This window comes from Centruroides vittatus, unplaced genomic scaffold (genome assembly GCF_030686945.1).
Source record: "Centruroides vittatus isolate TY-2023 unplaced genomic scaffold, ASM3068694v2 scaffold_861, whole genome shotgun sequence".
Classification (NCBI taxonomy): Eukaryota; Metazoa; Arthropoda; class Arachnida; order Scorpiones; family Buthidae; genus Centruroides; species Centruroides vittatus.
The window spans coordinates 5,985,247-6,003,377 of record NW_027122718.1 but is presented as its reverse complement, the minus strand read 5'-3'; the positions used below and the strand labels follow the sequence as shown (position 1 = coordinate 6,003,377).

The window sequence follows — 18,131 nt, the reverse complement described above, 5'->3', positions numbered from 1 at the left end:
AGATAATTATCAAGAGTTTTGTATCTGTTACACCACAGATGAAAAAGAATGCTTATGTTCGTTTGGAATTTAATCATTTAAAATAATCATCGATGTATTCGCCCCTGTTTTCTTCGCTATATTAAGAGCATTTTATATACAGTAATATATAACATTAAAAAGAAACCAAATTGCAAACATCCGACGATAATATCGATCAATACGTTTTTCGGTACTCAAATTATCAAACGTTATTTATTTATGCCAGAAATTTTATTAATATTCACTACGTAAAATAATATTTGCCAATATTTTTACAGTTAATATTCAAATTTTCAAAATATATTACAAAATAGTAATTATAAAAAATTTGTATTATTTATTAATTAATGAAAATTAATTAAAAATGAATGATTTTCTCATTTCGGCCTAAACTGACTCGAATCAATATGTATGTATAACAACATTCTGAATAAATTTATATTTTTAATATGGCAAAATTAAATCCGTTATTATTTATACCATTCTATAATCAATTGTCCCAGTTTAAAACAACAAAACATCCAATATAAACAATTATTAAATTAAAACAAACAGAAGAATCGCTTAATTTATTAACTTTTTGCCCAGTGGGCACGGTTGGCTTAAAAAGACCCCGTTAAGAGTGTCTTAAAAAATAATAATAATAAAAAGAACCATGGGTTCGGCCAGGCCAACAATAGAGCGCCGGGTGATAAGGGATGGGGCCGACAAATCCTAGACAGACCACCCCGAAAAATTCCCGGAGGAGTCTTTCGCCCGGATTTTTTCTCGGGATAAAACCCTATTCTGGAGATCAAGGATCGAATCCGAGTCTCTTATATCGAAAAATAACAATAGTTTATTAGTATAAACGCAAATTATCAAATACACATGACAAAATTACGTTCAAAATATCGCTTAAACCATACTTTTTCAACAAAATTTTTTCAACGGGCACGTAAATTAGTGAATTATGATTAAAACACTTTTTTAAAATAAAATAGTCCTTATTTTTGGAAATTATCCTTTATTTTTGCTAATCAAATTCTCTCAATTTGTTTCAGTAGGAGTTGTCACACACAGTACTTTAAATCCCTATCAGTTTGATTGCCATAGCCAATTTTTCTTTTGTAATTTATTAATACCAAAAACTTTTCAAGTAAAAAAAAAAAAATACACCAAATGGTAAATCTAAAAAACAAAGCACTGCGCTTTTACGTACGAATATTTTTATCGGTGTATAAAAATAGAATACTGATGACACTCAAAATGTTAAAGTGTGTCCGAATTTTTCTACTTTAATGTTCTGTTCGTAATCATATACAAGACAAATCGCTCAATGAATTGATAAAAATCTTAATTTCTGCTTTAACCAAAAGTACACTCGTTCTAATATATTTATTTAATAAATGTAAATAGTTAATGACGGTATTTTAAGATAACAATGTTTTCACTTCTGATATTACAAGAAGTAACTGTGTAAACAACTTAGCAATTGATACAAATAAGAATCCACATTTGAACTAATTCAAGCTCTAGATATAAAATGAATAGTACGATATTATCTCTCGACACTGGTCGACCTACAATAACTTGCACGTTTGACGACAATTCTAAAGTTCAGTCATTTTAGAAAAATTAGAATTTAATGAAATAATTAGTCGACATGACTATGATAAACCTAATGTTCCAAGAAAAGACTAAGAAAATGAAGTCACCCAGTCATGATGTAGAAAAATGAAATCACCATGCATTGTGACGCTCCGTGACAAAATAAAGATTTACTCGTACAAATTTCGATCGAACGTTTTCCACTAAATCCTCCAGACTGGAAACTGCTAAGACAAGAAATTGTCTCGTGATCGAAAGTAAATATCACGATAAGAGAGAAATCTAAACAGTCCACGTATACGAGTTTAACAAATACTGAAAACTATCAACTAATAGCAAGTACTTATCTATTTATCAGGATGGAATATTTTGAAGAATTCTACATCAATAATTGTAAAATTTGCTTACACGAAAATCCGCCATTTCTCCTTAAAATCAGAAAAATCGAAGTAAAGAAATTATCTTCCGAATATTTTATTTACAGAAAAATTAAATTAAACAATTAAACCCCAGTAAGAAATAATCGCGCAGTTTGCATTGAAGAATGTATAGTTATTTTAGTATTGCATCAATAGGACAGATTAGACTTGCTATTTGATTTCCCTTGAAATATCTCAAGTTAATTAAGAGCAATCATTTTTCTAATAATATATATCATATCTTTAGTGAATAATTGTATTCCATTTACAATTTAATACATATTACTAAATACTTTAAAACTAATGTACTCGTATAATGTTACATACTTAATAATAAAAGTAGAGAGGGTGGCTTCGATCACTTGTTCAAAAATTTCGTGATTCATCGATTCTCGGTGTCACCCTCTCTCTTCTCCCTCACCGGTGACGGAAAGTGTCATGACATTTGAAACTAAGTATTTGATATACAGAAAGTAGATACACAGTATTTTGACAATATCAATTACGCTTCTCTGCCATTTTTTTTCTTTTATATACATTTATTTATTTCTTATTATATAAGTTTATAAATTAACGAGAATATATTAGAAATTTCGGAAATACTGTATATGTAATACTAATTTTGACCAATATTTTAACAGACAACACTAGAAAAAAATTGTTAATAATTTAAACGGTGTGTTTCGGTGATGCTCTTTAACTTTTTACTTTTAAACTGTTAAAACAAATTTATGTTTAACAAAAAAAAAGACATTAAGGTATTTTTCGATTTGATTATTTTAAATTTCACTCTTAAATCATAACAGATATAAAATGCTTATGAAATAGAAGGAATAAAGCAGCGGAAATATTTTAATAGCAAAAATTATTTTAATATATATGATTTCTTTTCTCTTTCTTTCAAAACACTATTGACAACAGGCAGAGCAGTTTCCTATAATGACGTCACGAAAATTTGATCGCGGTGCTTTGTGAAACAAATGATTCATATCTTACATTCCGATTGGTTTAGGTGTGTCACGTGACTTTAAAATCCTGCTGAAAGAGCAGGAAGTTTCCCATCTGTGCGTATTCTGGTCTACGCATAGAACGTTCCAAAATTTGGCTTGCAATTGTTTAGCGAATAGTTAGAATCGATCATTACAGAATTCACTATCAAGTTTATTATGTATCATTCCATAATTTCATTAATTCTTTGAAAGGAGAGAAACTTTCAACAGCTGTCCGGATATGAGATCACGTACCGGATAAGCGATTATTAGGATTTTTTTCATCTTTTATTCAAGGACGTTCTGCGGAGAGGGGGTGGGAGAGAGAGAAAGAGAGGGAGGTCAAGGCAATGCGGTTTTTAGCATCCCTGCCAATCAATCGTCACACCTGATGCGCTATCTTGTGCGTTCGAGTTGCTTAGTAACTGGAAACACCATGCGCCACCTACGTTGTTTCCAAACATTGACAAGATGACAAACCTTGGCCCAAATATAGGGTAACATAACCGGACAATTTCCCGCGCGTCTAGCTATTGTTAATAACGGACACATCGCACGCGACCTATATCTGTCCTGAATCAATGGAATGCGCACGGTCATACCGACCATTTTGTATTTCTCCTAATCGCGTGAGCGACTGACGCATTAAAATTAAAAACCGGAATAAATAATATACTATAAACTGATGTGTTGTTTTCCTTCTTTGACGTTGCGTCCGGTGATTTTATCGCCTAAACATTCTCGCTACTCAAACGGGTAGCCCGTTCCATCTTAGCTTGTCCTTGAGAAACACTACCCCTAACAAAAGTATCTAGTGAAAAGGTAAACGCTAACGTAAATACAGTGTGGAGTAAATCTAGAACTCTGTCCTTGACAGACGCCACTTTTGTCTGAAAGGATGCCGTTACGTAAAGTTAAAAAACACCTGTAGTGAATAGACAACTCATGGTCAGATCTGTCTAACAATATATAATAAATTGGAAAACATTAATAATGGATTATCGAAGAATATTCATAGAAATTTTTTTCGAGTTGCTTACGATACTGAAAATATAATTAAACAAGTTTCGTTGAGACTGAATCTCCTCCAATGCCAAAAGAGACTGGACGGTTCATTGCCATGGTTGTAACCTTCGTATGCTCAAAAAACTAATTCATTTAAGGAACATTAAATCTAAACTAGAGGAGCACAAAATATGTACAGGTACCTGTACACAATCATAATATAATTTCTTAAAAAAAAAAAGAGTATGTATTAATAATTTTTTATTCTTGCTAATTTTATTTAAGGTTCTGTCATTAAAAATAATTATCAGTAATAATAAAATTTTAATTTTCACATGAATTATTAAAAACAATAGAATAATGGCAACCTTCTAATTTTATAACTAATACTGTATTTGTAGTTTTTCTCCTAGAAAATTGTTTGGATAGCAATTATTCTTCACTGTCAAATGCTCTTCTTTGAAGAAAGGCATAAAAAACAGTAAATTTCTGAATATAAGAATCAAATTTGTTCTAGTTCATAAATGGATTATTTTTTTCCCATGAAAGTAGTAATAAAGTCAGGAATAAAAACGTAATTGTATCCAGGAAACCCTAGTTTTCCTGGATCTATAGTATTTCCCAAATAATTCTGGGAAATACTATAAGACTATAAGAATGGAATCAATGCACTGGATCTTGAATGTGTATCATTCCACCACCATAACTAAGTAGTGAAGATCAAATGAAAACTGAAAATTCAAACAGAACACCATAAGATGTCATGTTACATTTTGTTTTATATACTGTATATAGAACATATTAGAAAAATTATAATACACATTCGATTTCCTAATGAACACCGCTATTTTCTTTCACGTATGTACGTTAATGAACATTTCCAGAATAAGAATGGAGCCAAATACTAGACAATTTTTTAAAATCAAATTAAGTAAAAAATTCAAAATAAAAATATCAATGAAAAATAAAAGCTTTGCAAGCCAGTAATGTTTAGATACATTACACTTCAGAACACTTCATAGTATTCTTTTATTATTCCACAAAGAATATATCGAACAATATTTAGTGTTTGTTACTTACATAATTCTTTTGGAATAATAAAATATTATATTTTTTTAGAGGAATAAAATTTGTTGGTTTTAGCTTAAAAAACAAGAAAACTAAAAATCTAAAGTTGTTGATTTCGATTTTTCCTCTTATCCACCTCTTATCAGAGACAAAGAACTTGCATCAAGAATACTCAGAACAGAAAAACAAGCATTTATTTTAAAAGAAAAGGATATAGCAAGCTTTTTGGGTGAATTTTCTACAAGCATTGTCACCCCACTTCAGGCTATAAAACAAAAATACAATCTTTTAGAGTTTACAAGGCAATATTATCAATATAAACTTACAACTAACCTTTTTTCATTTCTTTTACAAATTTCTTGTTCATACAGCATCAATTAATCGACATTCATTTTCATTAAGCAAGCTTTTATCACAGATGGTATCTCACCATGCTCCCTTTATTTCCATATCATTATTTAAATTAATAGTATTATTTGCATGTATAATTGTTACATGTTGTTTAAATTTATACAAATACATGTCCTTCTTTATAGAGAATTTTAACATTATTTTTATCAACGAAACATCCATATTCCTCACAATACTTAAACCATGGAGATTGGTTATATTTTAGTCTAATCACTACTTCATGTTCATGGATTCTAATTTTCAGCTGCCTCCCTTTTCACATATATAATTATCAGGATTTATACATGTGCAATTCAATTTATAAATTACCTCTGTTTCTTCTATAATTCCCTTTTTTGTTTCGCTAGTTTTAAGTTTATTTTTTAAGGTATTAGATTCAAATTAGAAATAAAATTAAAACTAGCAAAACAAAAAAAGAAGGAAATTATAGAAGAAACAGGGGTAGTTTATAAATTAAATTGCACATGTATAAATCCTGATAATTATATATGTGAAAAGGGAGGCAGCTGAAAATTAGAATCCATGAACATGAAGTAGTGATTAGACTAAAATATAACCAATCTCCATGGTTTAAGTATTGTGAGGAATATGGATGTTTCGTTGATAAAAATAATGTTAAAATTCTCTATAAAGAAGGACATGTATTTGTATAAATTTAAACAACATGTAACAATTATACATGCAAATAATACTATTAATTTAAATAATGATATGGAAATAAAGGGAGCATGGTGAGATACCATCTGTGATAAAAGCTTGCTTAATGAAAATGAATGTCGATTAATTGATGCTGTATGAACAAGAAATTTGTAAAAGAAATGAAAAAAGGTTAGTTGTAAGTTTATATTGATAATATTGCCTTGTAAACTCTAAAAGATTGTATTTTTGTTTTATAGCCTGAAGTGGGGTGACAATGCTTGTAGAAAATTCACCCAAAAAGCTTGCTATATCTTTTTCTTTTAAAATAAATGCTTGTTTTTCTGTTCTGAATATTCTTGATGCAAGTTCTTTGTCTCTGATAAGAGGTGGATAAGAGGAAAAATCGAAGTCAACAATTTTATGATTTTTAGTTTTATTGTTTTTAAGCTAAAACCAACAAATAGTATTAAATCCACCCCATTGTATTTTTTATATAGAGGAATAAAGTAACAGATTAATTTAAGTTAAAAAGTGTCTTTGAAAAAATATAGTGTGTCTATAATAAAAGTACAATAAACTACTCTAGAGACAAAACTGTTAGAGATAGATCAATAATATTTTGTAGTCACATTTACCTTGACATGGGAAAATTATGGACAGTTTCAAAAATAGTTGCAATTTTTGCAGCTAGGGTCTAGTACTATAGACATTCTGCAAACTTTTATCATCCATAAACTACAGCAGAAATTATGTTTAAGTAACATCACTTTTATGCAAAACTGTACAAGACCCCACACTGTAAAGGGTGATGAGTCAGTTTTTTCCAATGCAATGGCCTGCTAGTTCACCTGATCTTACATCTTGTGACAGGGTTATGGGACTATTTGAAATGCAAGGTTGTGGATTTGAGAACTGAGGTGAATGGAAAGAGAAATGAGTCTTGTTAGCCATGATATGTTGCATTTTGCTATTGGTAATTTGAATGCAATATGAAACTGAGTGATGGAAAGCATGTTAAACAGTTTCTTTGATGCTGCTGTGACAATAACACCATTATAGACTCCTAACAGCAAAAATTTTTAATGTTTTTGAAACTAGCCATAATTTTCCCTTGATGAGATAAACATCCTACAAAATTTTATTGATATATTGATTCTCTAACAGTTCTGTTTCCAGAGTGGTATACTTTAATTATAGACATCCTGTATCAAAAATATTTAACAGCATTATAATTTGTTTCTTACTCACACTCTTTTTGTCTTAAAATTTAACAAAAGCAAATAAACTAAGAGATTTTTTCATGTTGGAAAGTAAAAAAGTGAATGCGAGATTTGTCATCATAGGACGTGAGAGAACATAAAAAAATCAATATAAACATTAACTTAATGGCAGTATATTATTTTCTCAGCTTAATGCCAAATGGAAAATGATTAATGCCTTTTGTTCATGCAGGGCAGGCCTTCTTGGTAGATGCAAGCATGCAGCATATCTTACTTTATTATTAGTGAAGAAGAAAAATAGAATCAAAAACAAGTTTACCACAAACTTGGAATAGACCAGCAACTTTAAAAAAGAAATACAAACAAGTAAAAAGGCTTAGCTACATTTTTTGCACAAGAAAAAGTTATAGGAAAACAAACCAACACATCTCCAGCTGATCAAAGTACAGAAAACACTTCGGATAGTATCTGCTCAATGAAGAGTGCATTGCCCAGAAATGCCTTGGCTGTTCTCCAGATGACATTATCAGAGACAGTGACAGACATTATTGAGTTGCAATTTAAAAAAATCGTAGACCTAAAAATCCCCACTATCATCCATCTGTCCTTTCTCATCTTAAGAAAGAGTTAGATACATAGTTCTAAGTTTTTAAAGATCCAATTTGGATTGAAAACATTTGTCTTAGTCTTTATATTAAATTATATTTGCTGGTATATTTGAAGATTTTGTTGCTGTTATTAGGAGTTAGATACATGAAAGTCAAGACCAGATATGGAAAGCTTAGGGGCAGAAGACCCCAAGTAACTATATATGGACTTCGATGCAAACCGGAAGTCACGTTATTTCAATTAAAAAATCTTCCCCTGAAAGGATTTAGATAGAAATTGAGTTGTGCTGGTCATCTAACATAAAAGTATGATGAATGGATAAGGTACTCAACTATTATGCTACATGTTGCATATTCAAATCTTACTTCTTTCAAATTTTTTCTTAATTTGCATTGAATTAAAAATTAAAAAAATATTTTCACAATAATGAAGTGAATTATTGTGAAAATTCTGATTTTTAATAAAGAAAAATTAGTATTTTGTAATTATAACATTTATTTGCTATGCAATAAGAAATTTCAGATTATTTTCCAAATTTATCACAATTTTTATTTTTACACATTGTCCCTTCTCTAGTCTTGAATTAAGTTACTCAGCTTCAAACTGGACAACTTACTACACAAATTCTGACTAACATGTCAAAATAGTGCAGCAGTTGTCAAAATGATTATTTTTCTAACATTTTCTATCTACTCCAAAGATCTTCATCAAGAAATTTGAATTCTAGAATGCTTGTTTAACGTTCATTCAAATTAAATAAATTTTTGCTGTCACGCACATTTCATAAGGTAATATCAAAATATGCTTGCTATGCTTTCAAGAGCATTCTTTCTTCCTTGTTATTAATGCAGTTTCCTTCCCTGGATGCCTTGAAAATTTCAAGGGCCTCCAAACTCTGATATGTTTCCATGTATGAATGTTTTTAACATGGATGCTTGTTGAAACAGCAGGACAATCCCTTCTTCTGAGAGGGCTGTGGTGATTTTTCTGTGCTAGATGTTTATTTGTGTTCCTTAAGATGTTTGGATAGCAATTGTTTGCTGGAGCTGATGTAGATCAGATCCCTTCCAGACCTGTTGTCCCTAATGGGAATGCATATATTCCAGGGCAGGGTTGTCCAACCTTTTTTCCTAATGGGCCAAATTAGAACTTTAGTACATTCAGTGGGCCCCAAAGGTACTTTATATTAATATGTGCTTTTAAACAGTTCAAAGTTTGAGCATCAAATTTTAATAACAAATATAAATAATTATAAAAGATACTGTATTACTGACAGTAAAAAAAGAAATTACACTCATACAAAATAAAAATAAATTTAATGCAATTTTTGACATTGCCTTCCTTTTATAATATTATTAACATCTGCTTTTATGGTACTAGTATTAATTCTAAGAATGTTAGTTAAATGGGAATCACTTGACCTATTTCTTTCAGCAGTTTTAATGTTTTTCATGAACGAAAAGAATTGTTCACAACAGTATGTTATGCACGTGGAGTAGTACAGTTTTCTATCACCAATTACGTCGTTACAATATCAAAGTGTATCCAGTGAAATGAGAATAAATTTTTATGACACACTTTACAAAAATAAATGAAAATATACCTAAAAAATTTAGGGTGCAGTGGGCTACAGGTTGGACATCCCTGCTCCAGGGGCTCTTTCCTTATTTAATAGGTCCTTCACATTATTAAATGAATTGAAAATGGTTGCATTTCATTTGTACATGACATTGTCCCTTGAGACAGGTTATTTGATTATTTATAGGAGTTAAAATACAATTATACTGTACTATTAAGTATTCTTTTTTCTCTCTTCTGTTTATGTTGTATCACTATGCTCATGACCTGTAGCCACAAGCTTCTTATTAATATTCTCAATGAGTCTCTCACGAAATCCATGTTTTGTGGCTATGTTCTTAATACGATCTCATGTTGCGTGTCCACCTTGTTGATGCAGTGGGTATGTGTTCTCTTGACAAGTGCTGTGAATGCTGCAATATTTGTATGGGTCATGAGAGTTAGCCAGAATGAAAATTGGCTTAAATTCAAATTTTGTAGTAGACAATGGTTAGAATGTTACCTCCTTCAAAGCATATATGCAGATCTAAGAAATGTACTTTCCTTTAACTTGTCTGGTCAAGTTGTAGCGTGAACCAGTAAGGATTATCATTCATGCATTGTATGAACTCCAACTGTGATCCATTCTTCCATATAATGAGTATGTCACCAATGTAGCTCTTACATAGTGTGACGTTCAAAAGAAGGAACAACATCCTGTTCAAGATGGAATATAATGAATTCACAGAAGGTAAGTCTTGATATTCACTGGATCCTATTGTGACAATCAAAGGAAAGATCATGTTGAAAAAAACATTATGTTGAACTTTTGAGCAATCAACATCTCATGGTGTAAGTTGTTTCCAATTGGCAATTGTAGTGTTCCAAAATGATATTGCACCAATCCACACTGCCAAATGTGTCCAGCATGGTTTTGATGAACATCAGTATAAAATTCAACATTTTCCCTGGCCTCCACAATCATCTGATCTCATCATCATCAAACCATTGTGGGAAATCTTGGAGGACAATGTGTACAGTATGTTTCCTCATCCATAGACTCTTTTGGAACTTGAGTCCATTCTTCATGAATAATGAAGTCATTTCTCTGGACACCATCCATAATTTTTATTTGTCTATTACATTTTAGATAAATGCTATACTACAAGCAAAAAATGGTCCAGAGAGACATCATAATAAACATCATATTAAATATTCAGCTTGATGTCACTAGTGTTCACATTATTTTGTTCAAACCCTGTATATTTTACTGAAATAATATTTTAAACTCAAGATTATCTACAGTTTGAGCAAGATTATCTAGCTGAGAGGCTTTTATCACAGGACTGCACTTTGAAGATTTAAAAACAGTTGTTGAAAATGACCAATGTGTCTAGATACAGTCTCAAGATTTGTTCCATGATTTTTCCTACAAATTCTTTGAGAAATATGTATCTGTAACAGAAATTCATCAACAACAAGTCCAGATGGATAGAGTAATATAAATCACCATAATATTGCAAAATGATGCAATTGGTTTGCAGAAGAAAGAACTAATGTCTGTGATGAAGAACATGTACAGTACTTATGGCTATTTTTGAGAAAGCACTGAACTGAATCTAGTGCTAATTTGGAATATAGTGTTATATAATTAATACAGTCTACTTATGTGAGTTTATGGTGAAAAATAATCTCAAGAATTTTCAGATTTCTAATAATTTTAATGTTTTTATGAAATAGTTTTATAGTTGAGATTCTTTTATACAAATGGGTATCTTGGCTTGGTAAAAACAATGTCTTACTTTATCTGGATTAAAAATCCAATCTGAGATAAAACAAGTTTCTTTTGCTAGCTGTTCATTTTATCTACTAAGTCTGCATTCAATTTATTGTCATGGCTAACTTCAGAGCAGAAACATAAAATTTTGACATTGTTAACAACAAAAAGTTTATGCTTGATGGGTGCCATGGAAGCTTGTATATGATTTGAAAGCATGCCAAATGAATGCATTATTTGTTTCTGGGATGGAATATGGCTAAAGAAAATGACTAATTTGGTGATCTTGTAACATGCAACGAAACATAGATGGACCACTTTATTCCAGAAGTAAAGAGAGTATTCACAGAGATTCACGAAGATGTACAGATTTTTCCTGGTCAAAACAGTATGTACAGTACATCAAAAGATGCTCTTCTTATGATTGACATAACATTTAAATTCAATTCATAAATTAGTGTTCACCATGCTTATGAAGAATTGATGTATTTTTTTAACAGATTTTTTTTAAATGACACTATATCTGAGAATCTTTCTTATATGTGATTACTTTGCTGTGTATGGCATTATTAATAGTTTTTTTATTGCTAGTGCTTTCAACAATTCTATTTTCGTTGTCATCAGGCAAACAAAAATTTTAAAATTGAACACAAATGTTCTAATGAGAATGGAATACATATTATTTAAATTAAAAATTTTTTTGAGGATCAAGCTGTATTAAATTATTACTTTGGTATTTTGATAATTCTTTTAATAAAAACTTTATTCTGAAAACAGAAATTGCACTTTTACAATAAAATTTATAATGAAATACTTTATTTACCTTGTATAACTTTCATTGAGGCCAAAATTACAAAATATTCATTAAGATTAACTATTAGTTAATGCCAATAGGAATTGGTGCTGAAAATTTTACTAAATAAAATACATATGCACTTTCAAATTTTACAACTCATCTTTAGGAACACGCACTAACTTTCATGTAAATAATAATTCGAAAATAAGTGCGTAAATTTGAATTTAAACTACACAAAGACAACATATAAAAATGGACATTCCAATCATTATTTTTAAATTTTATTCTTTCAAATTTGTGATTTTATTAGAACTTAATGCAGTCACCTCTAAATATGAATTATACAACTTAAAAACACCAGAGTTGAGAACTGCATAAGTATTTCATTTCGTAAAAGTTTCAATACAGCAGGTATTCGCTTCGTTCATAAGAACAATTTGAAGAATTGTTAAATTTAGAACTTAAATATTTAAAGTAAAATTACTACATTTAATAGAATATTTTTAATAACTTCAGTTCTAAATATTTAAGAAAGTAAATAGTTTGAACTGTGTTAAAACACAGTAATATTTTCAATTTTCATTATTTAATATACATACAATTGTTTATAATACATTTTTTATTGTGTAAATTATTTAACTGAAATTTTATTTGCTGTAAAATTGCACTACAAATATCTTACATAATGTTTAATTATGAAAAATTACTCCTAAAAACAATTTTATCATTGCTTCTCTCATAATATGAACAACAACAATCAAACCAATATAACTCTATGTAAAAATCTTTTAAGATTTAATATTTAAAACATAATATAAATATCTTGAAAATATTCAATATGAATTATTGCTAAATATGTTAAAATAAATGAAACTGTACTAAATGAAATATTTCCCCATTATTTGATGCCAGAGAGCAAAGATTGATACTTACCCATTATGAAAATCAGTACTAAATGAAAATATGCTGCGTGAAATCACACTACATAAAAGATCTGTTTAAGTAATAGCTCATCTAATTGGAAGCCTACATAAAATTAAAAAATATACATAATCTTTATACATATACTGAACAAGACTACAAGAAATTAAATTACACAAATTTTTGATTTTAGTAAAGTCAAAGAAAAAAAAACACTCGTTATTTCTACAATGATTAAAAAAACTTCACATAAATATGAAATACACTATCTTCTGTAATATATTTGAAAATATTGAAAATCTAATGATGTTATTGAATAATTAACAACCAACTTACTACTGTTACTAAAAATTATTGTTTATTAAAATATAATAAAGTCATGGAAACATCAGCATACTTGATGCTTTCTTCAGTTAAATCGGGGCATAGAAAAAAACGTTTACAATTACTTCAAAATCTGGAATCAAAATTTCAGGATACAAAATAACCATCTTCTGGAGTTAAATTAAAAACCTACAAATAACAAAAAATATAAATAGACTCAAGCACTTTTCTAATAATTACAAATATCACATCTTCAGGAGATAGTATAGAAATAACACTACTGAAACATTTGAATATTCAAATTGAAGGTATAAATACACAAAGAAAACAATTTATAAAATTTTTATAAATACAAATAAAGTAAATTATACAGATTTTCGTAAATAAATTAAAATTATAAACATTGTAATAATACTTTTTATATCACTATTGAAAGCGCTAATATAAAGCATTTCTTATTGTTGAAAACTTTCAAAATAGAAAATATTCAAGTGCAGATAATTGTACAGATCATTATTAATCAGCTTGTAATTAAGAAATTATTCAAAATTTTAGATCTTAATATTTTAAATCTTTCCATATTTAGCCAGATTCTCATTAATACTACGATGACGGTATTTATACTTCTTAATTTTCTGAAAATTAACAGCATAAAAGCAGCAGTGTATGACATGTCAGCAACATAATCTTTTAATTTTCCGACTAAAAAAATTCCTTTTCATTTGATTTTATCTGAAAAGTATGTTAAGTAGATCTTGATTCTTATAGCCTATGCTAAAAATAAAATCTATTTCTTAGAAAAGTACCTTTTCTAACAAAAAATGTGAAGAAACAAATTCTAAGTTTAAAATAAAGAAATATACATATGAAAAAATTCATGTAGGTTTAAAGCCTACAAGAACATAAAATTTGAAACAGAAATAATAAAATGAATAATTCTTAAATCTATAAATGAAATTATTTATCTTATAAAACAATTCAATTCCTAAATTTATGTAAGGATGTCTCTACACATAATATTCAGCAGTTGTTGAATACCAAATGTATTACTAGAAATTCCCCTGCCAAGCATGACAGACTACTTTCTATGAAAAAGCAGATTAAAGAATTGGGAAGAGTACAGATTTCAAGAAAATCAAGAAGAGTAGCTAATGTTTCTACAAATTAAGTAGCCTGTACTGCATCAAAGCATAAGTAATGTGTGATAACACATTTTAAACAACAGACTCATTAGTTCATTACTTCCAATTAGATAATAGAATGCCAAATGGTCACTATAAAACGTTTTTTTAATTGTTATAGAAGCAAATTTTAAATTTAATGAAATAAGTTTAAAATACACCATTTGTCAAAATATTCAAAAATGCAATTTAAGGGAAATTCTGTCATCAAGCATGAACTAAGTGAAGTCATTGATGTCACTGCAACATAAGTACGATCACCGATCTGAAAAATAAGTGGCCTATATGTTGTCAGAACACGAAACAATTATAACCAAAATTTCATCTGATTGGACAAAAATTTCAGCAATTATAAGGAATTCACACGCACACAGATGATGACTTTTATATTATTAATGGCTCTAAAACAACCATTTAATATCAGACTTATTATACTGAGACAAGGAGACAAGTAGCCTAGATCAAAAGAAAAATAAACTCATTTTTTCTTTCCCATGTATATATTTTATTGTGAAATGTATTTCAGAATGTCAGAATGCATTCCACAACAAAACATATACATGGGAAAGAAAAAATGAGTTTATTTTCCTTTTTTTTTTATCTCTCAGTCTTGGTATAATAAGCCTGATATTAAACAACAGTCTTAAAGCCATAATACATATATTATTGAAAAATCAGACAAGAAACAGTCCCAAAGTCTCAAAACAATTTTGAAGAAAATGCTTAATAATTGACAAATACTTTGGTGAAAGGCAAAGTGTTTTGTTATGTGGCAAGCATGTACACATACATGATTATTTGTCAAGCATCAGTCCATTGTGTGAGTGATGAATATTTGTTTGAGATCTAGAAAATGCACAATTCTCAAATAATTTGTGCCACTAGTTTTATAGTTATGAGTAGTTCACGAAGCGGGACTCGAACCCGCAACTCCCGCTTACTGTGCGGTCGCAGGTTCAGGTCCCACTTCGGGCCGATTCTTTTCTTCCAGTTTAATCTAAATTTATTTAAATGAGTAGTTCACTTCTGTTAATGAAAAATAAGTAAGCCAGTTTGGCTGATATATTTTATTTGTCTCTATCTAACTTTACTTTGTTATAAAATGTTCTAAACAATGCCACTAACAAATCCTTTTTTTTTTCTTTAATTCGACAACAAAATATTTATTGTAATTTATTTATAATGTTTATAAGTAATTATTTGAAAATTTATTTTAAGTTTTTTATGGTTATATTACTTTTTACAAAATAAAGAGCAATAGTCATTGTTAGGCATTTTATATAACAATAGTATGTAAAAAACAAATTATGGGATGATGTCCAGGTCCCTGTGAATCCAGACCTGGGAAATTTTATCCCATCATCTCCCCTCTCACCAGTCCTGAATACACACAAGCTATGGGTGATTTCTGTGTATATAACTGTCTACAGCATATGGAATGTCATTTAAATTAAGTAGATTAAGTAGAATTAAGATCAGATCAGTAATAATCAAAAGTGTGTTTTGAGAGTTCCATCTTCTCTAGGTGACAGAAACTTAAAAATTTTTGCATGCTTAGCACGCATACAATTTTGTGAATATTTTTTATTTATTTTTTGTAAATATTGGTAAAATATATATAAATATAAATATGGTTAACACTTGCAGGGTATGAGTTATAACTTATGATACAAGTTAAGAGTTATTTCCAATTTAGGAAAACGAAATTTTTTGAGTAATGTACTGTAGCATTGTTAATTGTTGTATGTCAGGAGTGGTTAACAAAGCACATCAAAGAAAAGCAGTTCTTCGAAAACAAATTCTTTCGAAGAACTTTTATACTTTTTGTTTTAATGTATAATGTAATTTATTTTATGTAATTGTCCTGAATCTTCCCAAAGCTGGTTATACAATATAAATAATGCCAACAAAACCTTCAAAATATACCAGCAAATATAATTTAATATAAATACATTATGACAAACATTTTCAATCCCAATAGGATCTGTATCAGGTCAAAGATTTTCAGTAGAATTGCTAAACAAACCTTTTTGACCTGATGTAGATCCTATTGAAATCAAAAACATTTGTCATAACATATTTATATTGAATTATATTTGCTGGTATATTTTGAAGGTTTTGTTGGCATTATTTAGTAATTGTTATCTTTGTTTTATGTATATTTGTCATATTTGGAGGTAGATATCAGCTGTCCTTTGAGACTTGTTTATTTATTTCTACAAGTAAATAGAAAAAGTATGTAATATATATATAAATACAAAAGCATTCTTTTAACTCACTTCACTCTTTTTTTAAAAAATATTATTATTATTTAAATTTACCAGGTCAATAGAAAAGAATGGTTATTTTTATAAAGAAAACAAAAAATTTGTATTTTGTCTATTATTCATCTCTTATTTTGTCACCTAGATGTCTGGTGGTAGCCCAATTGACTACTGCCCAGTTGCCCAGTTGCCCACTTGCCATTGCCCAGTTGGTGATGTCCCAATGAAATATTTGTTCAAGATCATAGTGGGGGGAACCCATGTTTTATACTACACTGTTATATTTGATACTATTTTGCTTTATTTAATAATTTTATATTTATTTCTTGTTTTGATTTATTTATTTTGTCATGATTTTTAATTTTTGTATATTTATTATTTTCTGTTAATTTTAAAATTTAAAAGTCAACTATAACAGTATTCTTTTTAATGTATTTGTTCTAAGGTACTTAAAAGATCATGTTCAGCTGAGAAATTTTTTAAGAGAACTAAAGAATTTCTGAATAAAATTTTTTTTATTCCTGAATTTAGAATTTTTTCCTAATAATTTTGATTATGGTGCCAAATACAAATGTTTTTTCTGTTGATAATTTAAACTGAAATGGAAAAAAAAAAAAAAAACAGAGACAGCAGCACATGCAATGTTGTTACCTTTTATGGGGGGGAATGCTTTGAGCTGGAACATTTGCATGTGACAGTATAAGTATGATACTCATCAGTATATGTAAGCTTGGTTAGAGTAGCAATGGGCCATATAAAAGATTTATTGCTGTTTGATTATGGACATATCGTTGAAGCAAGAAGAATGGCTCACCCTATCAGCAAGGTAGCTATATTCTTGAATTTTCTCTTGTAACAGTTTCAAGGATTTACCAGAATACTTAAATTCCAGACAGAGATCAGCAGTATTTGCACAGTGTAGACACTCACAGCTGACACAAGAATGTGACTTTTGGAGGCTGACCAGGTGTGTAACTATTCAACAAAGGGCAACTCTGCACCAAATCACATCAAACTTCAACACAGGTGCTGGTGAACCTTTCAGTCAATGCATTATACAATGTACACTGCATTCCTTGGGATTTGGGTAGTCATTGATCCATTTGGGTACCACTACTAAACCCCCAGGCATCAGGCAATGAGTCTCAACTGAGCCAGAGATGATCAAAATTGGACAGTGGCTGACTGGTGCTGTGTTGTGTAGTCAGACTAATCTCATTTTCAGCTTTTTTGAGCTGATGGTTGTGTTTGTGTGTGGTGACAACAACACAAAGCCATGGGTTCATCATGTCAGCAAGGTGTTGTGCAAGCTGAGTGGCTCTGTCTTGGTATGAAGTGTC

At 29.5% G+C, this 18,131-nt stretch overlaps 1 protein-coding gene across 4 annotated transcripts in view; it reads right to left on the bottom strand.

Annotated features, from left to right (window-relative positions):
* Positions 1-18,131, bottom strand: part of rdx (BTB/POZ and MATH domain-containing protein rdx) — an 85,823-nt gene that overhangs the window by 46,956 nt on the left and 20,736 nt on the right. The window contains exons 2-3 of one of the 4 annotated variants that reach the window (XM_067288486.1): positions 13,420-13,535; positions 13,035-13,127 (exon numbers count right to left, since the gene is read on the bottom strand). The exons of 1 other annotated variant lie outside the window; for it this stretch is intronic. In XM_067288486.1, coding sequence (XP_067144587.1) covers positions 13,035-13,038 — 4 coding nt within the window. In that variant the 5' untranslated portion in view covers positions 13,039-13,127; positions 13,420-13,535. Of the gene's footprint in view, positions 1-13,034; positions 13,135-13,419; positions 13,536-18,131 lie in introns of those variants that run through there. 2 more of the 4 variants (XM_067288491.1, XM_067288487.1) reach the window with 2 other exon arrangements.